Genomic DNA, 25,896 nt, shown 5'->3' with positions numbered 1-25,896 from the left:
TTTTTCAATATTTATGGAGCCTTATAGCTATTTTATGACGTCGCATCTTGAAAGTTTATGACGATGGATAACAGATATTTGAAAAACTGAATCCAAAACGACTGAATTTGTGTTTAAAACACATGAGAATCCAGGAATTTAAAACCACCTTGTAAATAAATGAAAACAATAATGTTAACAAAAACAAGCCATATTAAGCTAGTAGCTGCTGATTGCAAGAGTGTTTTTGCATTTGTGTTCACCATATTGGTCAGTTCCTTCATTTAAATTTATCAAAAATATAATGGCTATGCTTATATTTGTCAATAAAAAATATCAAATTATCAAATTATGTCTTTAAAAAAGTTTTTTTTTCAACACTGTCCATTGCGTAAGCTTTACTATGCTCAGTGCAGTGTGCAGTTGATAAAAACAGTTGCTACATTTTAGCTAGATGAGACCGTCAATCTTCTTCTCCTTCCTCCTTCACAACCTGCAAAATTCTTGAACCATGAAGTCCATGACCATATTACTAGTCTATTTTTTGGTCGACTCTACATTTTCATTTGAAAATCTTGACAAGAGTTCGGTAATATATTCGAGTGGGGGAAGGAAGAAACCCAATCAAAACGTCAAATTTCAATTTTGAAAATTTGAGGTTTCGATGATACGATGAAATCATTTTCTACTTTTGATCTCAGCCAGATTACTTGATGAATATATTATTTTCATTACCTTCGAAAAAAAATTTCAATTTTATTGCTGTGAAATCGAATCTGTTCCTACCCAAATTTATTTATCACCAACTCCCTAAAAAAGATGGAACTACCTGGTCAAAAAAATCATTGAAATTGCTTCTGAGTTCTGGTTGATTTATTTGCCTTGCACTACCTAGTTGCACAATTACATCACCGGATGTTCGAATTACATTTTATACGCATAAAAATTACGCACCTATCTCCGTACCTATTTTCCAAATTGACGAGCATATCGTTAATATAGATGGGTAGGTGCCTAAATTCGTGCCTATTTATTTTTTTTACATTTTTTTTGAGCTGGACAACAGCACATGCGATATTATTTTTTTACATATACGTGAAAACCACATAGATTCTAATTTATTGAAGATTTTGGTTACGTGAACGCGCAGCTTTCACCATATCAAGGTTGAAATTCGGTTCCTTATTTCGTGATACCTATCCACGCATCGTGTCGCGCGACGCCAGCCAATTGGTCGAGTTTGCATGAATTCGTTCACGCGTAACAGGCATATTTTCATCAAACATAACTAGTGATATTTCGAAAATATACTGTCGCTATCGTAATTATTATATGTACTACCACAGTCTATCAGTTCGTTGATTAAGAACCCAAAAATATACTAATTGTAAGATGATGGGAAGCGATGTAGACAATATTATTTGTAATTCAGACGTACATAGATTGCTACGTAAGATGAACACGTGTACAATGCACGAGTAAGAACCCAGAATGAAAATATTTCGTGAAAATGTACAGTACATGGAACGATTCGGAAGATGAATTCGATGTTCATTAGTGATAATTAGTATATACAGTAGGTACCTCAATAAGGATACCAGAACTTGGGTGACACTATCTAGGCAAATTATCCTAAATAATGAACTCATTTTTTATTCGTTTTACCAACTTGTGTTCAAACCGTAACGATGAAAAATTTAAAAAAGTAAAAATAAACAAATTCTGCAAAAAAAAATTCCAAACGTTCATATCTGACCAATACTGAGTTTATACTTACATTATCTCTATAAACGTAAATATGGCAAAAATTGAATAAAAAATAGGAAGAAAGAAAAAGAAAGCGGTTTATTGGTTCTTTATGAATGAATAATACCTACATCTACAAGTTGTATCTCCGTATATTTGAAACCGGTTATACTATGTCGGTGCCAACTTCTCGAGTTAGGTTAATCGATAGACTATTTTATACTGTTTTACCGCCTTTGTACTCGCGAATCGCATTCACCGGTTCAATTAATGGATAATTAATTTACGCACGAATAAGTACTAAGTAGCATTGTCAAAAACACTATAAACACCGTATAATGGACCTGGAATGCGCGCGTGTGCCTCAGTACCTACATTTAGTACCAATAAATTAAGTTATTAAAGCGATAAAATTTTGATGGATTGTTTATAATGTACCTACATGACCCGACATCAATAAAAGTGTGATAGAAAAATTTACCGGCGCGAACATTCATCCAAAAGTATTTGCCACTTGGGTACTACATATAACGTACCTATAGGTCTAATTATTGTACCTGTACCTATTATCATGCTGCATCTGCATCGAAGGGGAAGGAGGGAAAAATACTGCATGATTAGATAGGTGAATCAATTTTAAGAGTCATCCATGCTATGTGAAGAGATAATTAAGTACACAAGCCTTGATTCAGGTACTTTTTCTCTTCAGAACTCTGTTATCTTGCATCTGTGCTCTTCTCCTATATAATAGGGTGGGGTCCTTAAATACACGACCAAAAAAAAATCGCGATTTCTTCTGCTCCCAGCCCTCAAAGTGGTGACCTCTGGTGAGAAAATAACTCCCTACTTTTTATTTTTTCCATTTTTGAAAAACTCTGGCTGTGGTGGGTTCCTGAATTTTCAAAATTTAAAAAAAAAAAACAAATTTAAAGCAAAATTTTCAAAATTCCAACACTTTTAAAAACTAGTCTCTTTTGAGTAAAATGAACTCTCACGAGGATATTGGCCCCCTCCCTAGAAAGCCAAGTCGGTCTCCTGGAATAGCAGAAATTTGTATTTTACATTGAATTTCAGCTATTTTAGGTCAGCTTGGTTTTCAATGAAGAGGGCTAAAATCGTCATGAGGGTTTATTTTACTCAAAACAGATTTTTTAGGGACAACAGAACTTGAAATTTCAACATTTCAGAATTTTACCTACAGTGAATTTGTATTTTATGAAATTTTTGAAAATTGAGGGGCCCATCAACGCAGCTCGAGTTTTTCGAAAATGAAAACAATAAAAAATTGGGAATTATTCTCTCACCAGAGGTCACTACTTCGGGGTTGGGAGGAAGGTAAGTCCCAACTTTGCAAATAAGGACCACCCTGCATAAATCTTCCAAGTTCAAGTGATAGAACACTTCCTTTTTTCCAAAGTGAAAAATAGTGGAAGCTGGAATCACTTTTTCCTAAAAATTGGAGATGGAGAAAACACTAAAAAGTTTGAAACTTCAGTTGTGGAGTGTGAAAAATTGAACTATTTTCGTTAATCAGATTTTGAAACCAGTTCATTAATTCAGAGCAAGCCATCGAAAGTTACCAGGTTGCAAATTAATTGGCCATTTTCAAAATCTGATCTGCAAAAATGGTTCAAATTGTCACGCTCTACAACTTCTTTTTCACGTTTTTTTCTTTATTTTCAATTTTGAAGTGACTGTCAAAAACTGGTTGCTAAATGCGAACCAATGAACCGGTTTCAAAATGTGATTGAACAGATAATACTGTGATTTTTCACGCCCCACAACTTTTGTTCCAAGCTTTTTTCTCGATCTACAATTTTTAGATAATTTTTGATAACTGGTTGCAATTTAATGAACCGGTTTCAAAATCCGATCAGCAAAAATAGTTCAAATTTTCACGCTCTACGACTTTTGTTTCAAGCTTTTTTCTCTGTCTTCAATTTTTAGGTGATTCTAAAAAACTGGTTGCTAAATACAAACCAATGAACCGGTTTTAAAATGTGATCAGACAGAATTGTGAGATTTTTCACGCCCCACAACTTTTGTTACAAGCTTTTTTCTCGATCTACAATTTTTAGGTAATTTTTGATAACTGGTTGCAACTTAATGAACCGGTTTCAAAATCCGATCAGCAAAAAAAGTTCAATTTTTCACGCTCTACACCTTTTGTTTCAAATTTTTTTCTCTATCTTCAATTTTTGGGTGATTGTTGATTGTCAAAAACTGGTTGCTAAATACGAACCAATGAACTTTGGTTTCAAGCATTTTTCTCTATTTACAATTTTTGGATATTTTTTGTCAACTGGTTGCAAATTAATGAACCGGTTTCAAAAAATTCATATCAGGTTTTTGCCGCCTCAATGTGTAGAATACATTGCGCCAATAAAAACCAGTTTGAATGTTTTTGACCAAACCGGTTTTTCAATTTGTGGACACCCTGTGCATGGGTTTGAAATTCTCGAGGTCGCTTTTGAAAGCCCTCATTATTCCCTACTCAACACCGCTTCATTAATCTGGCTAGCTCTTTCCACTTAGAAATAAAAGCCACCGAGCACTACTTTTGTGTCATACTGTACTGTATAGTTGCAATTGAAAAAAAATAATAAATTTTAGTAACCATTTTCACCAAAAAAATATCCAAAAAGTAACCAAAAGTGACCAAAAATTTTCAGTTATGCAAATTCGTTCTCTTTTTGAATGGGATTTTCAAATGCCAAACAACTAAAAAATTGGGAATTCTTGATTTTGGATTACAGTTTCAATCTCCCAATAAAACAATTCAATATTTTTGTTTTATAGGATGCCTAACAAAACTTTCGGATAAAAAAATCTTGACTTTTCATGACCTTTTTTTTTCGTATTTTTACCACATGAAAATACCTACCCCCACTCAAAAAAAAATCAAATGGCCTGAAATGCCAGAACATTTTTGTTCCATCGACTGAAACTGACTATTTTTTGTTATCAATTGTCGCGTCTCTCAAACCCAAAAAATAGCCAAATGACCTTTCGGGAGGATATTTTCAAAATTGAAAATGTAATGATCCCCCCCCTTTACTTTTCATAAAATTGCCGACAAAAAAAGGTTCAGAAATTTATGCATAATAAAATTTTCAAAAGAAACAAAAAAATTAAATGGCAGAATTACTTGAAAATTCAGAAAAAAGAATGATTACATTCGGACAAAAAGAAGGACTTTTTTCTGACTTTTTGAAAAGAAGGACCCACAAGCAAAAAGACAAATTTTCCCTGACCTTCTGGATCGAGAGAACCTGTGTCGAACAAGGATGCCATTTTTGACAGGATCAAAAATTAGGTAGTTGAGTGATGTGTCTTGGAGAAAGGGTAAGATTGAAGTATCCTAACTTTTTTCGCCAGATTTTCCCAAGTTATGAAAAGTCACGAAAAAGTCATGAATTTTGCTCGAAACACTCTAAAAAATTTTTAAAAAGCTCATAAATTGAAAAAAAATAAATAATTCAAAAAATGTAAAAAATGAACTACTTAAATGAATTTAAAAACGAATGTTTCATTGGGGTGAAATTATCGATGAAAAGAAATCACAACTTGAAAACATTACTTCGGCATTAAAAAAAGACTAGATTTGAGACGAAACAAAAAAATTACTTTTCAGTTTTTCAAAAATGTGATCATTTGAAATTATTTGCATTTTTTTTTGCCGCTTTGCAATGAAAAATCGAAAAAAAGTAACATCTCCCTTGGAAATAATAACAAAAGTAACCTTTTCACGAAAATAGCGATTAAAAGACGTAACCAAGTTACTTACTAAAAAGTAACCTCTCCTTAGGGATTTCTGAAAACAGAACGAAAATTTCAGATCAAGAATGTTTTTGGATTGAGACGAGATGGACACCATTACTAAAATCGTAAAATTTTGATGACGAATTTGATTTTGATTGCAAGAAATTTCATGCTAAGATTGCAAAAACAGGAAAAATACATATTTTACTATTAAAAAAGAATGATGTTTGAATTCAAAATCCAAACTTCATTTTCTCTTTTTTTTTCAAAAACTTACAATATTTCACCTGTTTTTTTATTAGTTAGGAACCGACTCAGAGACCTACTCATTAGTCTGACCTTCATTCAAGGATTGTAATGGCCAATTCATTGATGTGACTTTTAGTGTTGGGGGGGGGGGCGTAGAGGTGGATAACCTAAAGCTCATTAAATCGTTCTTTGATTTTATAAAAAAAAATAGCACGATTCTTTACCCCTCTCTCTTCCCGTTCAATTCCAATCCTAAAAAATAGTCAGCATAAAACGGTGAAAATTAATACAACCTAAAATGCAAAATTCTGATAAATCGAGTTTTCATTTTTCGTCCAATTTTGATTAAATGCCAGAATTATTTGAAAATTCAGAAAAAAAAGGACCCATAAGCAAAAAGACAAATACCTTCTGGATCGGGACGACCTGTGTCGAAACAAGGTTGCCATTTTCAACAGGATCAAAAATGAAGTACTTAGTTCAGTTTTTTCATTTTTTTCAACTTTTTTAATAATTGTTTCATTGTTTCATTTTTCTTTTTTTCATTTTATGGCCTTTTTAAATGAATTTCAAGAGTGTTTCGTGCAAAATTCATGACTTTTTCACGACTTTTCATAGCTTGGGAAAATCTGGCGAAAAAAGTTGGGAATACTTCAATCTTACCCCCATTCCAACACACATTACTTCGTCAGGGCTCTGATTAAATCATTTTATTCAGTCAATCAGTTTGTAGGTACCTGTAGAATATAATTTTCAAGAAAACCTAAAAATATTTGAAAATATTTCCTTAGGTAGAATGATATCTATTTCAATTTCATAAAAATATAACCCACCTAATTATATTTTTTAAAAAGACAAACAGCAATTTGCTTTCCGATATTAGTTGAGAATATTATTTGAATAAATTAATAGGTACTATTTTAATCGACATAAAAATAGTAATGAAAATAAAAACGAATATTTTATGTAATTGGGGTTAAAATTATCGATGAAAAGAAATCACAACTTGACAACATTACTTCGGCATTAAAAGGATCGAGTTAGTGACAAAACAAAAAAGGACCGTTCAGTTTTTTTTTTGTTTTTTAAAGTGATTATTTGAAATTACGAGCATTTTTTTTTCTCTAATTTATAAGAAAAAAATCGAAAAAAGTGACTTTCTGTTGAAAATAGTAACAAAAGTAATCTTTTGCTGAAAATAGTAACTAAAAGTAACCAAGCTATTAAAAAGTTATCAAATTGGGATGCCTGAAAACAGAACGAAAATTTTAGATCAAAAATGTTTTTGGATCGAGATGGAGGCCCGGAAAAACTGAAATATGAATATATAATAAAATTTTGGTAAAGTATGATTCTGATTGCAAGAAGTTTCATGCTATAAGATTGTGAAAACAAGACATTTTTTTTGTAAAAAAAAAAAATAAGAAAGAAAACACAAAACCAATAGGTTCTAAACTTGGATTTAAAATTTTCAATCAATTTCGATATGTGCCTACTATGGTATAGTCCTTATTTTCGGAGTTGAGATTTTCATCCCTCCCCGCCACCGAAGTGGTGACCTCTGGTGAGAAAATGATTCCCTATTTTTCATTTTTCTCATTTTCGAAGAACTTGGGCTGCAGTGGGCACCTCAATTTTCAAAAATGTTATCAAATACAAATTCACTGTGAAATTTTAAAATGTCGAAATTTGAAGTTCTGTTATCTCTAAAATGAATTTTCTGACTAAAATAAACTCTCGTGACGATTTCAGCCTCCTCCATTGAAAACCAAGCTGACCCCCTAAAATAGCTGAAATTTAATATAAAATAGGGTACGAATTTCAGCTATTCTAAGGGACCGACTTGGTTTCCCAGGGAGGAAGATAATATCCTCATGAGAGTTCATTCTACTCAGAGGAGACTTTTTAAAAGTGTTGGAACTTGAAATTTTCAAATTTTTAAAAATTGAGAGGCCCACTGCAGTCCAAGTTTTTTAAAAATAGAAAAAAATGAAAAAAAGGGAATTATTTTCTCACCAGAAGTCACCATTTTGAGGATTGGGAGCAGAAGAAATCGCGTATTTTTTTTTTGTCATGAATTCAAAGACCACCCTAGTGCCTATCTACTTTACCTGTGCCTAATTTGACTAATTTCATCATTTTTATCATCAAGTTAGAATTTGAAACCCAAAAGAAGTAGGTAGAGGTAGGTACCTACTCATAGTACTCAGCGACCTATTCATTAGTCTGACCTTCATTCAAGGATTGTAATGGCCAATTCATTGAAGTGACTTTTTGTGTTGGGGGGAGGGGAGTGGAGATAATTTACCAGAAGCTTATTGAATCGTTCTTTGATTTTCTAAAATAATAACCTGACTCTTTTCATTTCCCCTACCTTCTCGTTCAATTCCTTCTTTTTATCCTGAAAAATTGTTTGCATGAAACGATGAAAAGTTATACAAAAACGACCAATCACTCGAAAAGGATAATAATATTTTTTTTTCGAAATTTTAAGCATGTACTCGTAATAATAGAAACATAACTTGTTGGCAGTAGGTGAACCTAAATACCCGAAGCGTTCAGCCTAATTTTTTTTTTTATAATTCAGCATCATGAATTACTACTCGTATGTATAAATAAGCGACAAAATAATCACAACTACCTGTTAAATCACATACCCGGTCTATCATTATAAAATCTTCCAAAAATACCAAAAATTTTCCACGTGATTTTAAAAAATCATAACGTAGCTGGTTAGTCAACATAATATTGACAAACGTTTGTTGCAACTTCCTTATAATAATATATAACGTGCCTACACTTGCGTATCATGTCTGGAATCGTTTGGCTGGTGAATTAATAATTAAAACCAGTATTAGGTAATCTAATGCATGTTCGATTTCAGTGCAAACCGTTTACCTATACGTATAGTCTTTCAGTATAGTAGGTAGCACACAGGCTGATAGATACTTTCATTTTCACGAAATTAAAAATACACATTACTCGTTAGTATATAGGTTCTAAATTAGGTTATTATAATTGTTTCGGTGTAGGCATAATAGTCGATGCGTACTTATCCATAAATGCATATAATTGCGTCCGACTAGACATAAACAATTGATATGCAATTTGCTAGCGCGTGACTTTAATTTTGCAGTGAAATGCATCAGTTTAAAAGGGAAAAAAACACCTCGCCTTCTCGAAGGTAGGTTGGTAGGTAGTTTACGAAAACCTGAAGTTTACGTAATACTTGCAATGATAAATTGCGGCGACTGAGTTATAGTAGTAAGTTATAGGCGTAATGTCAGATCTGCGTACTTATGATGACCTTTGGCTAACCACTGGCTATAGATAAGTATGTAACTATTGGAACTTTATTTATATAAATACTTTTCTAGACTGGATAAGCTAAAAGGAGGAAATTTCACTCGATTATTGAAGAGAGAAATTATCACCTATTTATAAACATGTACAAAGGTGTGGATTGAATTTTACACAGAGAGAAATTTTTCAACGAGTATGCGGAGGAATTCTCGATTCTTGATCAATTTTCAAGTTTTTTTTTTTTTTTTTTTTTTTTTTTTTTTTTTGCAGTTGAGGCGAGTAAAATAAATACTAGGACTATTAAAGGCACTTATCGTTCATTTAGCCTAATTTGCAATACCTATAATTTGATTTTAAAACAGTTTTACGATGAATACTATAATACTCGTAGCTAGATTTTGCATACATTAAATACATAGGTAGGTACCTTACTCGACTAACCACATAAATAATATTGCTCATCGTTGCAACAGTCAATGATACTCATGTTTCATGTACCTAACGTAACTTTAGTAAAGTAAGTAGCATAATTCCATTCTTCTGCATACCTAACTATAAATTGTACGTAGCGCCATAGTCTTTTGGTGGGCATTATTATGACTTTAAACTCTGCATGCATCGTACCTTCAATCATGATTCATGAAAGTTTTTATTGCAATTTATTACGACTGCGACTTAGACTTTGCAATAATTATAGCATTTAGATGACGTGTCAATTTGTTGATGATACCTGTCTGTACCTATGTCGTAGGTAAGGCACCACGCGGATTTATTATCAGTCAACCTTTCGCAAGAGTCTTTTTACATACATAAATTACCGCAAATTTTCTCGAAAATTTTTCATTTTTATTCGAACACCAGTTTGCCATTACTTTTGCTGAATGTAAACAGCTGTGAAAATGTGTTTACGATGAAGAGAGGTCAAAGCTCTTGAACGAATTTTTGGCATCGACTAAATTTCAATGCCAACTATACCACCTAAGTACAGTAGAAATACATATGTACACAAAGTGTTTAGTCTGCATTCTGTAGGTACTTAAATAGGTATTCTTTACAGCATAATTATCATTTTCAGAATTTCAAGGTTTTGTTTTTCCATTTCGTTTTCTCATGTTGAATTTTGGTTCGTTTTCATTTTGAGGGTTTTCAACTCTCGATGTTTTTGTTTTTGGTTAATTTTCGCAATTTTTCTAGGTTTTGATTTCAGAATCAATTTTAGATTTTTGTTTTCGTTTTTTTGAATTTCAGTCAAGTTTTTTCTTCGCAATTGATTCAATTTTCAATTCTTTTCTGTGCTTCAATTATTTTCTCGGTTTTTGTTTTAACAAAAGTCAATTCGTTCGCGAATGATTCACAAACAAAATTCAATTCGTTCACGAATGATCCACAAAAAATATTCAATTCGTTCGTGAATGATTCACCAAAAATTGAGTGAATGAATCGATTCGTTCGCGAACCAGTAACTTATACGAATCAATTCGTTCGCGAATGATTCACAAACAAAAGTCAATTCGTTCGCGAATAATTTACAAAAAATGATTTAATTCGTTCGTAAATGATTCACCAAAAATTGAGTAAATGAATCGATTCGTTCACGAACGAGTCACTTGTACGAATCAATTCGTTCGCGAATGATTTGCAAAAAATGATTCAATTCGTTCGTGAATGATTCGCCAAAAATTGAGTAAATGAATCGATTCGTTCACGAACGAGTCACTTGTACGAATCAATTCGTTCGCGAATGATTCGCAAAAAATGATTCAATTCGTTCGTGAATGATTCGCCAAAAATTGAGTAAATGAATCGATTCGTTCACGAACGAGTCACTTATACGAATCAATTCGTTCGCGAATGAATGTTTAAGAAAATGTGAATCAATTTGATCGCGAATGATTCACAAATAAAAGTCAATTCGTTCGCAATTGATTCACAAAAAATGATCCAATTCGTTCGTGAATGATTCGCCAAAAATTGAGTGAATTAATCGATTCGTTCGCGAATGATTCATCAAAAATTGAGTAAATGAATCGATTCGTTCGCGAACGAGTCACTTGTACGAATCAATTCGTTCACGAATGATTCGCCAAAAATTGAGTAAATGAATCGATTCGTTCGCGAACGAGTCACTTATATGAATCAATTCGTTCGCGAATGATTCACAAAAAATGATTCAATTCGTTGGTAAATGATCAACCAAAAATTGAGAAAATGAATCGATTCGTTCGCGAATGATTCATCAAAAATTGAGTAAATGAATCGATTCGTTCGCGAACGAGTCACTTATACGAATCAATTCGTTCGCGAATGATTCACAAACAAAAGTCAATTCGTTCGCGAATGATTCACAAAAAATGATTCAATTCGTTCGTGAATGATTCATCAAAAATTGAGTGAATGAATCGATTCGTTCGCGAACGAGTCACTTATACGAATCATAATGAATGTTTGAGAAAATGTGAATCAATTCGTACTTAAAAAAGATTTTTATTTTACAAAAAGTCGGTCTTCTGACTTCTCACGCTAAATTCGTGAGTTTTTTTTCTTCGATTTTGATTTAGGTAGTTTTTTGGTTTTATTCATCAATCTATCAATTCTCATCATTTTTTCCAAGCTTTCATTCTCTATTGTTATTTTTTTACACATCTTCCTGTTTATTTATCGTGCATCCATTTTCCATTCCTTTCCATTCTTCACTTCAAGTATTACTTCAGGAAGAGGGTGACTGAATTTTTTTCTCAAGTTATTCACTTTTTCCTTAATTTTAAATAACGACAAATGTATTCAGTCTCAAAGCACAGGGTGTCCAACAAAATCTGACAACTAAAAATAAGGACCATGGATGAAGGAGATTTTCAAAAATGGCCCCCCCTCCTCCAAAAAAAACTTCAAAGAAACAAGAAAATACATTCAACAATGGACATAATCAAATTGGTTTTCATTACCAAAATATTTAATTTTTTGCTACCATAATTAATTAATTTGACCTTAGAAAAAATGAAAAATAGAGTTTTCATTTTTCGCTTGATTTTGATTAAATGACAAATTTATTTGAAAATTCGGAAAATGAAGGACTTCCCGGCGAAAAGAAGAGGTTTTCCCTGAATTATTGGAAAAGCAGTACCCACAGGCACTCTGAAGCACTATCTTTGGCCTATGTTTCATTTTATTCCATACCTACATTCTTCTCACTTCTTAGAAAAATTTCAGTCATTCAATTATTAATTAATTACATGAATTTTTTCATTTCTTATTTTTCATTCCTTCTTTAAACATTACATTTTTTATTAGATTTACCAAATCGCAAAACTTGTCTGTCTTCATTTTTTCCCCTATCCCTTGTCAATGATATTCGTTCAATTTAAATTCAATACTTTTTTCCTTTTTTTTTGGGGGGGGGGAGATGCGTTTATTTTTTTTCTTGGTGTTTATTTCAATTTTCAAAGTTTAATTTTCTCCATTTCTTTCTTTGTTTTTCGACGATCGAGTTTGTTTTCAAGAAATGTCAAGTACTTTTTGTTTTTCCATTTCGTTTGCTCATGTTCAATTTTTGGTCCTTTTTCATTTTGAGGTTTTTCAACTCTCAATGCCTGTTTCTGTTTTTTTTTGTGTGTGTGTGTGCAGGGATGCTACTCAAATTTTTCTCAAAAAAAGTAACTTTAGTAACCAAAAAAGCTGGAAAAAGTAACCAAAAAGTAACCAAAAAGTAACCAAAAAAGTGACCAAAAAAATTTCCAATGCAAAAAATATAGGTGAGATGACCGAAAAACTCTGATCCATAAAAAACTACTACATTTTATTTTCAGAGGTGTGATGAAGCGATGTGTTGGAGGGGGGGGGGGGGGAGGAAGACTGAAATTCTCCCAACTTTTCACGCTAGATTTTCCCAACTTCTACTCTACCACCACACCCCCCCCCACCCAACAACAAGATTTTTTCAAATAATTGGTCAGATATTGATGACTTGATGAGATTATGTTTTTGGAATTTGTCGAGTTGATTTTTCCATTTTAGGAAATGTTTGAAAATTGTAGCAGTAGAATTCTTATCTGCCCGAGCGAAGCGAGGGCGAAAGCTGCGAAAAATTTATGATTCGAAACATAAAACAACCTCATTTTTTAAGCAAGAAGTTGATTTTCGTGGCTTCAAAAGCTTCAAATTTTAAAAGTTTTCAGAAAATTACATATATGTACCTAGGTACCCATTTGATAGTTGTAAAATATGAGTAAAAGCCCGAGCGAAGCGAGGGCGAAAGCTGCGAAAATTGATGATATGAGACGTAAAACAACGTCATTCCTGATGATGTAAGTAAAAAGTTGATTTTCTTGGCTTCAAAATTTTTAATTTTTCAGGAAATTATTATGTGTATATTTATAGAAATATGAAGAAAAGCCCGAGCGAAGCGAGGGCAAAAGCTTTCGAAAATTCACAATTCCTGAGAGGTAGAGATGTGCAGTGTGAAAAGTGAAAAGTGAAAAGTACTTTTCTTTCAATGAAAAGTTGAAAAGAAAAGTTCCTACTTTTCATTTCACTTTTCAGTTTTTACTTTTAAAAAAAGCGAGTGACCAATCAATTTACTCATCAGAGATCACTGACCTCATTGATGAAGTCAAATATCAAGTTTCACTCTCTCCACTCCTCCCTTTTCGCAATTCAGCACCCATTTTTGATATTTTTCACAACATTTTTTTCAAATCTAAAAAACCCAAAAATATTAGAGGCTTTAGAAAGGCTCAAAACTGCCACTATTCGATTAAGTAGGTCAAAAAAATGATTTGTTTTTTTGTGTGTTTTAGATAGGTAAAAAATACATCAATTTGAAGCTCTTACAGAGAGCTTTAAAATGAGACTCACACGATTTACTTTTCACACTTTTCACAACTTTTCACACTTTTCAATGAACTTTTCACTTTTCATTTCACCAAAATTACTTTTCTGAAAAGTGCACATCTCTACTGAGAGGTAAAACAACATCATTTTTTATGAAAAGAAAAAGAGTTCTGGGTAAAATTTTGAAGAAAAAAAAGGATATTTGTGAAAAAACACGGAAAAAGTAACTTTAAGTAACCAAAATTTTTAAAAAGTAACCAAAAGTTACTATTAGTAACTTTTAGTAACTTGGTTACTTAAAAAGTAACCGCGTAGCATCCCTGTGTGTGTTATTTTCCGTTTATAATTTGATGTTTTTACTTTCTATTTTTATTTTCGAATTTATTTTTAAAATTTTTCTCGCTTCTGGTTTTTGAATTGATTTTAGTTTTTTGTTCCACTTTTTGATTTTTAATTCAGTTTTTTCACAGTTTTCAATTTTTTCCTTTAATTTTTCAATTATTTTCTTGGTTTTTTCTGTACTTGTGTTTATATTTACCAGGTTTCTATCAACTTGAATACTTTTTCATTTTGGGTTTATTTCATAATTTTTTCTTGTTTTATTATTATTCATTAATTTTTTGATTTCTTTCATTCATCATGCATTCATTTTCCTTTCCTTTAGATTCGTCGTTTTATTTCACTTCAAGTAAGGTATGCTTTACCCAAAATAAATGTTATATTTTTTGTTTCATTCTTCTTCCAAAAATGATTGGAACTTATGAAGAAATTCCCCTCAAATTGAAAATGAATCGACAATGAGAATTTTTCCACCAATGCCATCATTTTTCGTAAACAAGTACCTCAACCTTTTCTGTCCATTATTCATTCGGGTATCGCGAATCAGTAAAACTGCACTTTAAATGTGCAAGTATCAATTATCGAGTCAACGATGAACATTATGGCAAAACATTTTTTATTGTAAGTACCTAGCTTGAAAGCTCTGTTGGAAGTTTTCAATGCCAAATAGATATGTACTTAAACGACAGCAGCTTTAGACGCTCCAAACCCAACTTTATGATACACACACAAGGAACCTTGATTCTCAAGACTTGCAACTAGGTACATAATTTATTGCCCACCCGGTATGTGAACAAGCATTAATGGTGAAGACTTGTCGAGAACTGGACATTTTTCACTTTTTTTTCATTATCTGGGGTCTTGGTGAGATTTTAATTACTATTTTGGCCACGTGCCTTGGAAACGCTGATTAAATAAAAATTTGAAAAAAAAAACAGTAAAAAAAATTTAAATTGAAAATAAAAAAGATGAGCACAATTGCCAAGAGACCAATAAAACACCAAACATTGAATGACGATACAAAATAATACGATAACACTCAACAGCTGTTAATCTGCTATCGAATATCGGCAAAGAGGAACTGTTGAAAAAACACAATGATAGGTACAGCAATTCCTACTTCAAACTATGCTCAATGACTGTGGAAAGTGTGGATGTGGTATTGATTCTCTGGCAAGAAATATCGACTGAGATCGTACATATAAGCAAGAGACGTTATTTAAAAAAATATTAGTTGCGGTTTTAACTAATTCTTAGCGATAAATTGCTGTCATTCAAGGCCACGTTCGGCATTTGAATCTGATTTACAAAGTAGGTACTACTTACGAGTATACAGTGACTGATATGTACTTAAGAGGGATGTGCTGTCATTTATCACGAGCGTGTGTTTCTTTTTTGTTCTTTTTTTTCCCCATAAGATTTGTAAACTTGATACACGATATTTTGATGTTCGAAAGGTCGCAAAATAGGATATCAAACGAGTTGAAATCGCGATATAAATTAATTTGAGAGAATTTTCAGCGATTGAATCACGTTCGAAAAAATCACAATTACTTACTGGAAAGATCCCGAAATGTTTTTGCTGAATTTTTATTGACGACTCGTTATCATGACACAGATAACCATTGTGTAGGAAATTAGAAATACAAATGTCCCATAGGGATAGCTAAACTCTGTTCAAGTTTTTGCACAATAAATCCAGACTTCCATACCTAAGCTGATATCGACTTTATCCAATTGTAAAGAGTTTTGAAAATTGTCTTCTCTGAAGAAACAAAAAACAAACAAACATGCTTAGTCTGAGGATAATTAGCTACTTTTTATGGCTACGTTAAACCGCATCAATTATCATTCCATACTATTTATTTTATAAAATGATACGATTCTTACTCACATGTTACCTTTTTTTTTCTTTTAATTGCAGAATTAAATATGACGGAAGGCAGTTTGATCGAGTGGTACGCCGGAAGGACGGTTCTCGTCACCGGCGGTACTGGTTTTATGGGCAAAGTACTGTTGGAAAAAATGCTACGTTGCATACCAGATCTGAAACGAATTTACGTTTTGTGTCGTCCCAAAAAAGGATTTTCTCCCGCTACCAGAATCGAAGAACTTTCTAAATTACCGGTACGTACGTCAAAATACATAAATTACTCTTCGATATCTATATGTGCTTTATCTACTAGTACAAATTATAATTAATTCTTCGATTAATAAAAAAAAGTTGTTAAATTTTGCATTTTCAATGACCTTTTCTGATCAATTTGAGGTCGCTGAATACGAAAATGGCGTTAATTTTGCTATCGGGCTTGTATTTTGGCGAAATAGTCGCAATTCCTCACTGAAGCAGCGACCCATGACACAAATAGACACCAGATTCGGACTCGGCGACCTCGAATTAGTCGAAAACGAACTTTCACTCGATTTTTTTTTCAAATTGAAAAAATTCCAAAAAATGTAAAGGGTTAGTTTGTGCATTTTTAATTTTGGCCAAATAAGAGCGTATTTCTGGGACAGCGAATTCATTTCGGATATCCGATTTTCATCAGAGTATACCATTCTCTCAGAAATGAATCATTTTTGGCTTCAACACTGACAAGGGAACCTCTCTCGAGGTGTCCGCCTCCTATTTGAACGGGACCGCGATTTTTGGAAAGAGCATGTTCTAAAACCCCCAAATCCGAATTTTCAGCTGCCCAAGTTCATTTTTCGATTTTTGGCGAATTTTTGTAAATCCAAAATTGACTATTTTGGTGATTTAGTAAAAATGTTCAAAATAAGTCCTAAAACTGATATTAACCCCCCCCCCCATCCAAATTTCGCCATTTCCAGCCATTCTGGAGCCTCCAGGGCTATTTTTAAATTTCTCCAGAATTTTGAATTTGCTTCAGAAGGCGTGAAAATGAAGTTGGGCAGCTAAAAATCGAGCTGTGTATTATACTCGATCTGTTAAACGAGTTTATCTACATTTGAGCCGATTCTGGAGGGGAAACCTCAAGAGTGGTTTTTTGACCAGCTTTTTTTCAAAATAAAAATATTCAAATATCAAAAATTTCTCGTTTGCGAGAAAATTTTCGAAATATTCGCTAATCGCTGTATTTTGTCATTAATTAACCCCACGACAGCGAATTACCACATTTCCAGCCATTTTGGAGACTCCAGCGCGATTTTTCAATTTCTCCAGAGTTTTTAATTTGCTCCAGAAGGCATAGATTTTAACTTGGGCAGCTAAAAATCGAGTTGTGTGTAATGCTCGACCCAAGTTTATCCACATTTGAGCCGATTCTGGAGGGGACACCTCAAGAGTGTTTTTTTGACCTGCCTTTTTCATAATAAGAATATCCAAAAACTGAAGGGAGGCCCCTGAAAGGCTGGAAATGGCGAAATTCGCCCTCCTGGGGTTAGTTCATGACAAAATACTGCGATTCGCGCAAATTTCGAAAATTTTCTCGCAAACGAGAAATTTTTGACTTTTGAATATTTTTATTTTGAAAAAAAAAATGGTCAAAAAACCACTGTTGAGGTGTCACTCTCAAAATCGGCTCAAATGTGGATAAACTCGTTCAACAGATCGAGTATAATACACAGCTCGATTTTTAGCTGCCCAACTTCATTTTCACGCCTTCTGGAGCAAATTCAAAATTCTGGAGAAATTTAAAAATAGTCCTGGAGGCTCCAGAATGGCTGGAAATGGCGAAATTTGGATTTGGGGGGTTAATATCAGTTTTAGGACTTATTTTGAACATTTTTACTGATCAAGAACGTACTTTTTTTAAAAAAAGCATAAATCACCAAAATAGTCAATTTTGGATTTTCAAAAATTCTCCAAAAATCGAAAAATGAACTTGGGCAGCTGAAAATTCGAATTTGGGGGTTTTGGAACATGCTCTTTCCAAAAATCGCAGTCCCGTTCAAATCGGAGGCGGACACCTCAAGAGTTCCCTGGTGAGCTACAAAAAAGTTGCCAAATTTTCCATTTTAAATGACGTTTTCTGTCCAATTCGAGATCGATTTTGGCCAAATAGTCGCAATTTCTCATTGAAGAAGCGACCTACGATACAAATGGATACCAGATTCGAACTCGGCGACTTCGAATTAGTCGAAAGCGACCTTCTACTCGATTTTTTTGGAAATAGAAAAAAAAATGCAAAGGGATTAATTATGTGCATTTTTCTGTGCAAAAAAACTTTTGGTCGCGAATCGAGTCGAAATTTTCATACCTACTTAATAATTTCATTCATGTTTCGATTTCAGTTATTCGACAAATTGAGAAAAAGTAACCCATCTGTGTTCAAAAAATTGGTGGCGATTGAAGGAGATCTTACTCAAAAAGATCTGGGACTGACTCCCGAATCTAAAGAGACTCTGCTCAACGAAGTTTCCGTCGTTATCAATGGAGCGGCTTCTTTGCGTTTGGAGGCTGGTCTAAAAGCTGCTGTGGAGCATAATACTGTCGGTACTTTGAGAATATTGGACTTGAGCTGTCAAATGAAACATTTAAAAGTAAGTAGGTAACTACAACATTTTTCAAGCTTGAATGATAAGTATACCTGGCTAAAAAAAATGGAACATTTTTGAGGATTCCATGATTGAGAAGATCTATTATATGTCCACTGTAAACCATCACCAAGCATTTCCGGAGATCGAAAGTAGAATCCTTCAAAAGCTAATCTGATCAAATTTTAATTTTTTCTTGAGAAATTAACCAAATTTGACATTTTAAAAATTCACCAAAAATCGAGAAATTGATTTCAGTACCTAGCTGAAATTTAGACTGGAGGTTTACTTTGATGTTCTCTTTCAAATTCCTGTTTGTTCGATCTAAAAATTTTATTCATGTCATTCCTCAAAAAATTCAACAGCGAATTTATAATATTTTCAACATGAAACAAAAATGGTATAAATGACTTTTTTTAAAAAAAAAAAAAGAATTTTTGGCCCTACAGGAGCCTATTGAGAGGGAAATTCGAATTAAAATTTCTCGATTTTCAAACAAAACCAAAACTAGCCAGCCAATGAAAATTCCATATTTTTACAGGCGTTCGTCCACCTTTCAACAGCTTTCTGTCACTGCGAATACGACGTTTTAGACGAAATAATCTACCCATCTCCCGTTAACCCCAGAGACGTAATACAAATGGTATCGTGGATGGATGAAACTACACTGGAAGCGATCACCCCAAGGTTAGGATTTTTCGTATATTTTTATTTTTAATTTACACAGCTCCAATTACAAATTTCAATTTAGGAAAGATATCGTATTATAAAGTACCTAGTTACCTACTTATACACAGAACATGTGTGAGGTATTATATCAGAAGTTCATGTTATTAAATACTCATGCACAATAGATTAATCTACGCGTAACCTGCTTTCTCTAATGAATTTTTCTGCTTTACTTCACTTATACGTACCGACATCCAGTGTATAAGATATCGATATATGTATGTAGTAATTATATCATTTGTCCACTCGATATCGTAGGCAACAATATATTAATACAGGTAGTCAGTTCGTATGATTAATTAGGACACGAACGGAGATTAAATTCAATTAAAAAGTAGCCTCTACTTATCACAGGTTAATCAGTTGATCATAATTTCATAAGATAAAAGAAAATAGGTAATAGGAATTATCAACAGGGTGTTCATTATTTTTGACAAGTCATTTTCTCTAGCTTTACCAGGTTTTCCAGACCATTATTTCCACTTTCATTGAAGACGTTTTTTTAGGGACGGGGGGGGGGAATTTTTTTTTAATCAGTTCATCTCGTGGAAAAATTATTAAATTACGAAGTTTATTTCTATGTAATGAGTTCTGTTACCTCGATTGCTTTTATTGATCATCTAAATTCCTCAATTTCTCAGATCCTGAAGGAAAAAAAATTGCTTCAAACCCCCCCTTACCTCCCTCCAAGTACTTGATAAGAATCAATTTTGAGAAATGCTCTAAAATTTTCGTATTTCAAGTCAAAAAAAATTACCTTTCTAAAATTTACAACCACAAATGCAGGCCTCGTACTCAATTTTTTCCAAAAAAAGGAACTTTAATGAACAAGAGAGCTCGAAAAAGTAACCAAAAAAATGACAAAACGCCCGCAAAATTTTTCAATGTCAAAAAACAAGATACAAAAAAAAACCAAACGAACGCAACATAACAAAATTGAAATGTTCCGGTTTATAATTTTAAAAAGTTGAACTATTTTGAAACTTTTTGGCATAATGAAGCAAGATTTTGACAATTTTAACAAAAAGAAGAGCTTTTTGGTAATTTTTGGCAAAAAACAACAATTTTCAACAATTTTGTTATAAAGCGGGAATTTTTCTCAATTTTTGACAAAAAAGCGAAAGTATTGGATCATGAATATTATGTTAGCAATTTGGGAAGGAAACTGAAACTTTTCAAAAAGCAAAAATTTGACAATTTTCAGCGAAGAAAAATATTTTCAAACATTTTTTAAGTAAGATGACGACACTTATTGACAATTTTCTGGTGAAGAGAGAGAAGGGGGTGAATTGGGTACAAAAATTCCGATTGAAAAACGAAAAATGGAGAATAATTTCGACCGACGGACAGAACTAAGAATACCTAAGTACCTACCATAAGAGCAATTACACGCTTTCATTTACTCCAGCATGAAAATTACAAAAAAAATATCGGGGGATGACTAATGGCGCAAATTGCAGCGCTCTGGCCCTTTTTTAAAGGATGAAAGGGGGTGTCAAAGTTTTCAGTGAACTTGAAATATCATCCATTTCAGCAGTGGATTACTCGATAACCGCGATACCTACCGAAATGAAACTTTTTTCAATAGTTAAGGGTTTTGAAGGGTTTTTTGGTGATATCATAAAAATCAGTGTTGCCACTTTTTTTAGTACGAAAAATTCGCTCGAAAAGTTTCAAAACCTAGTTTTCATATGGTTTTGACTCTCAAAAATTCTGAAAAAAATATATGAAGGACAACTTTTCATGCTGAACAACATACTTAATAAAAAATTGGAAGAGCATCATGTCGTAAAGTCGATTTGAAAAAAAATTGAAAGTTTGCGAAAAAATTCGATTTTTTGATTTGAAACATGAATAAAAGTTTTAATTGGTGAAGTTGACCCATTTTGCCCCTTTTTTTAAGTATATAGGTTGAAAAAATTGAAAAAACCCTTTCACTCGATGAAATAAGCTCATCACAAAAAAGTCAAAATTCGAAAAAATTCAATTTTCAATTCCATGCATTAAAAAAAGTTGAAAATTTATTCGGTTGTCTTATTCTGACCTCTTTCTGACGTTTTTCATGAAAAAGTTGATAAAAATCACATTCACAGCAAAAAAAATTAAATTTCGTTAATTTATTGGATTTTTTCGAATTTCGATTTTTTTTGTGATGAGTTCATTTCATCGAGTGAAAGGGGTTTTTTTCAACTTTTTCAACGGATACTTAAAAATAGGGGTCAAATGGGTCAACTTCACCAATCAAACCTTTTTTTCATGTTTTAAATCAAAAAATCAAATTTTTTCGCAAACTTTCAATTTTTTTAAATCAACTTTGCAACATGGTACCATCCCAATTTTTCAATATGTTGTTCAGCATGAAAAGTTGTCCTTCATATATTTTTTCCAGTATTTTTGAGAGTCGGAACGATATGAAAACTACGTTTTGAAACTTTTCGAGCTAATTTTTCGTACGAAAAAAAGTGGCAACACTGATTTTCATGATATCACCAAAAAACCTTTTAAAACCCTTAACTATTGAAAAAAGTTCCATTTTGGTAGGTATCGCGGTTATCGAGTAATCCACTGCTGAAATTGATGATATTTCAAGTTCACTGAAAACTTTTGATACCCCCAGCAGCCTTTAAAAAAGGGATAGAGGGCTGTAATTTGTGCCATTGGTCATCTCTTCAAAAGGGCTTTCCACAGGAAAATTTCAAAAAAATCGCCAACGCCTTCCCCCCCATCTTACCACTTCTTTGTCAAATTGACGTGAGATGACCCTTTTTTTTTTAAATTCCAGGAATTTTTTGTGAAAATTACGACATTTTCAGACCGACCATATTTCATAACTTTTCCAGGTTTTTCAGAAGAATGGACACCCTGTATAATTTCCACGACTGCCTATTAAATTACTAAATTTCTTGGCTTAACTTTCGATAGAAAACTAAATTGGACTCCTCATTTCCTAAAAGTAAAATCAGATCTCATGAAACGTCTAAATGTGTTGAAAATGATCAAAAATACGTACTAAGTATAATCCATCTCGCAAACTCTTACTTCATCATTCTTGTATAAATCTCTAATTCGCAGTGAAATTGAGTATGGAAGCCCATGTTTTGCAAATATCTCAAATAAGACTTCTAATATCCTAAAAACAATTCAAAATTCAGCCCTAAGGATCTGTATAGGAGCCCTCTATTCTTCTCCAATAGATAGTATTTTTATTGTGAAGCAGCAGAATTACCTCCAGATTTCAGAAGAACTCTCATAACAAACAAATTCATCTCAAACGCATCCACCAACCCTTCCATTCCACTCCAAAACTCAATTAACCCACCCAACCCCCAACATTTTGATCATGTAGAAGGGCCCATTTCTAATTTCATCACAATGTTGAATGATCTTCAAATCAATCCTAAACACTAATCCAAAAACCAATATTACATCCCTCTTGGCTCCTCAAGCCCCTTCAAGTCAATACACAACTTATTAACTACTCAAAAAATAGCCACTCTCCACTAGCAATAGAACAAAACTATCTTGAACTCTTATCAGAATACAAAAAATTCAATCTCTGCTTTACAGATGGATCAAAAATACCAACACATCATTCAGGGTATGCTTACTCTATTAATGATAAAATTTCAAATTTTAAAATCCATAACTGCTCTTCAATCTACACTGACGAACTCACAGCTATTTTCCACTGCCTATCTGTGATATACTCACTTATGAAGTAGAAAATAAGTCTTTCTTAATTCAGAGTGATTCCCTCAGCTCACTAACTGCTATCAAAAATCTATTTTCTGGCCAACCCCCTAATCCAAAATATTCATAAAAGTCTATTTGATTTACAAAATTCAAACTACTCCATCCAGTTTATGTAGGTATGTACCTAGTCATGTTGGAATCACAGGAAATGAAATTGTAGATAAAAATTCAGAATTCGCCACTACTCTTTCTCCTCTCACATTCATCACAGCTGACGACCTTAAATCCATCTTCACCAAACGCACATTTAAGAAATGGCAAAACTTTTGGTCCCTCCAAACATCAAACAAGCTCTTTCACCACAAAAAAACTACTCACCCTTGGAAAAACCTATCTGAACTAAATAGGCTGGAAGAAATCATTATAACCAGATTGAGAATTGGCCACACAAAAATCACCCACAATCACCTCTATGAAAAGGCCCCAAAACCCACATGCCAGTTCTGCCTGCTATAGAACTTCTATCTGTCCAACACTTACTATTTCAGTGTACCTCCTTACATCAGCACAGACTATCCCTATACAAATAGATGAAAATCCCCATTCATACTAGACGACCCTTCCGAAATTAGAAAATTCTTAGACCTAATAAAAAAAAAAACTTGACCTTACCAACTCTATATAAAATCTCACACGACGGGTGTAATAATCAAGTAATTACAAACACCCAAAAAAAAATATATATTTAACGATGCGTTGTTGAATTTTTTTCAGGCTATTAGGACCTCATCCGAATTGTTACACTTACTCGAAAAGATTATCGGAAGCTTTGGTGAGCGAATACGCGGACAAAATTCCAGTAGCTGTGGCAAGACCATCAATAGGTTGGTATAAGATTTAGCTCTCGAAAGTATGCGAGTCAATTCGATTCGTATTTATGGAAAATCGTCGTAAAAATCACACACAGGATTCAAAATTGATTTCACGAATCACGTTACGTGATTTTTCAAAAGAATCATGGCTCACCTTGGGTGTATAAAAATGGTTTTAAACAATGAAATGTCGATACTAACATTATTCATTTATATTAGTTACACCGGCCTTGTACGAGCCAATGCCTGGCTGGGTGGACAGTTTGAATGGACCAGTCGGAGTGGTTGTAGCAGCTGGAAAAGGTATCATTAGATCTATGATGGTCGCCGAAGAGTTTTGCGCCGAAGTAATTCCGGTCGATGTTGCAATCAACGCGATAATTGCAATCGCTTGGGAACGTGGACGTAGCTCGTTAGTAGAAATAATTTAAAAATTACATAACTATACTAATAACTCGATAGAATATTACACTTTTACACTTTTTTTCAATCTGTAGAAAAGACCTGGAAGAAAAAGTTCCCGTTTACAACGTCTCCAACGGTGATATTCAAACGATGACTTGGGGTGAGATACTAAAAGACGGTAAAAAATTAAGTTACGAGTACCCGTTCGAAGCTGGCTTATGGTATCCAAATGGTACCATCCGAATGAATCCAATAACACACTACTTGATCGTGCTGTTCTGTCAAATCATACCGGCCTATTTCATCGACGCGTTGCTCTTTTTAATGGGTCAAAAAACCTTGTAAGTATACATACTCGTACACACACTTGCCAATATGAATTTTCGGAAGTAATAAATTATCGCGATTTAATTGTACTTAAACATTTGCACGAGAAAGAAACCGGTTCAATGCAGCAGCAGCAGCAATTCGAACCTATAACATTGGTACATATTTTCAATGGCATGGCATTTAACTTATTCTAAGCACTTGGGTACCTAATTCATTTCTGCGATATATTTATTTCGAGTACGTGGTATTCGATTTGATGATTGCTCGTTACTTGTACGTAAAAAAAAATGCTGTTTCGGATCGTAAAAAATTACAAAGATGTATTCGGATCGGATTGTTTTCTATTCGAAAATTTTGAACGGAAAAATAAGAACGGGTTTTGGAGATGGCGATCTCTCTTTTTCAATTTTTTACTCGTTACTCCAAACCTCTTCGCAAGCGGTAAAAAGATTATAAATACGAATGATTCGGGTTTCACCCGCATCAGAAATAAAATCAGTAGGTATGAAAAAAAAGGGGCTAACTGGATTTAGGTAACCACACTTCAACCTTGAAATTTTTTGGCGTTAATACAAACATATGTGTGATTTAAAAACCATCTAAATGACTGAAATTGGCGATGTGACAATTTTTCATCAACCAAAAAAAAATTTCAAGACTTGTTCTTTATCTCCCCCTTCCCCAAAAAAAATTATGTGGCCATTTTTGGTTACTGTGCAAACACATTCGTCGGAAAGAACGAAAGAAAAAATGTTCTCGTTTAGAAAAATCAACATTTTTTGGAATCAAATTTCACAAGCAGCCTCATTCTCTACCTTTCGATTTGTGTGAGATTTGAAAAAGTTCAATTTGAAGTAGGTACCTAGTACCTACATGGTTTAAAATTCTTTCAATGTATAATTTCCTTACTTTTAACCTTAATCATCTTCTCTGTAAAAACAAAATATTATTTTTGTCAAAAAAATTCGATTTTCAACATGAAAAGATGTCCAACAAACTGAAAAACATGAAAAAAACAGGTCAAAAGTGGGATAACTACTCAAATGTTATTTGAATAGAAGGGGAAAGGGGTTCAATGATGATTTTAAATTTTTTCACTATACTTGAGAAAGCATTTCGATTTTTTTTCCAATTCAAAATTCTTCAGATGTTCAGATATTTTTTC

The 25,896-nt window shown here is 33.1% G+C and overlaps 1 protein-coding gene across 1 annotated transcript in view; it reads left to right on the top strand.

Moving 5' to 3' along the window:
- LOC135834824 (putative fatty acyl-CoA reductase CG5065) overlaps window positions 1–25,896 on the top strand; it is a 40,378-nt gene that overhangs the window by 3,082 nt on the left and 11,400 nt on the right. Inside the window, exons 2-7 of the mRNA XM_065348793.1 lie at window positions 16,130–16,332; window positions 18,460–18,708; window positions 19,244–19,389; window positions 23,899–24,008; window positions 24,216–24,408; window positions 24,494–24,742. Of these exons, the coding sequence (XP_065204865.1) occupies window positions 16,130–16,332; window positions 18,460–18,708; window positions 19,244–19,389; window positions 23,899–24,008; window positions 24,216–24,408; window positions 24,494–24,742 (1,150 nt within the window). The remainder of the gene's footprint in view (window positions 1–16,129; window positions 16,333–18,459; window positions 18,709–19,243; window positions 19,390–23,898; window positions 24,009–24,215; window positions 24,409–24,493; window positions 24,743–25,896) is intronic.

Source organism: Planococcus citri, chromosome 2, assembly GCF_950023065.1.
Source record: "Planococcus citri chromosome 2, ihPlaCitr1.1, whole genome shotgun sequence".
Lineage (NCBI taxonomy): Eukaryota > Metazoa > Arthropoda > Insecta > Hemiptera > Pseudococcidae > Planococcus > Planococcus citri.
The sequence above is the reverse complement of the archived record's forward strand: the minus strand, read 5'-3'. Positions and strand labels throughout refer to the sequence as shown.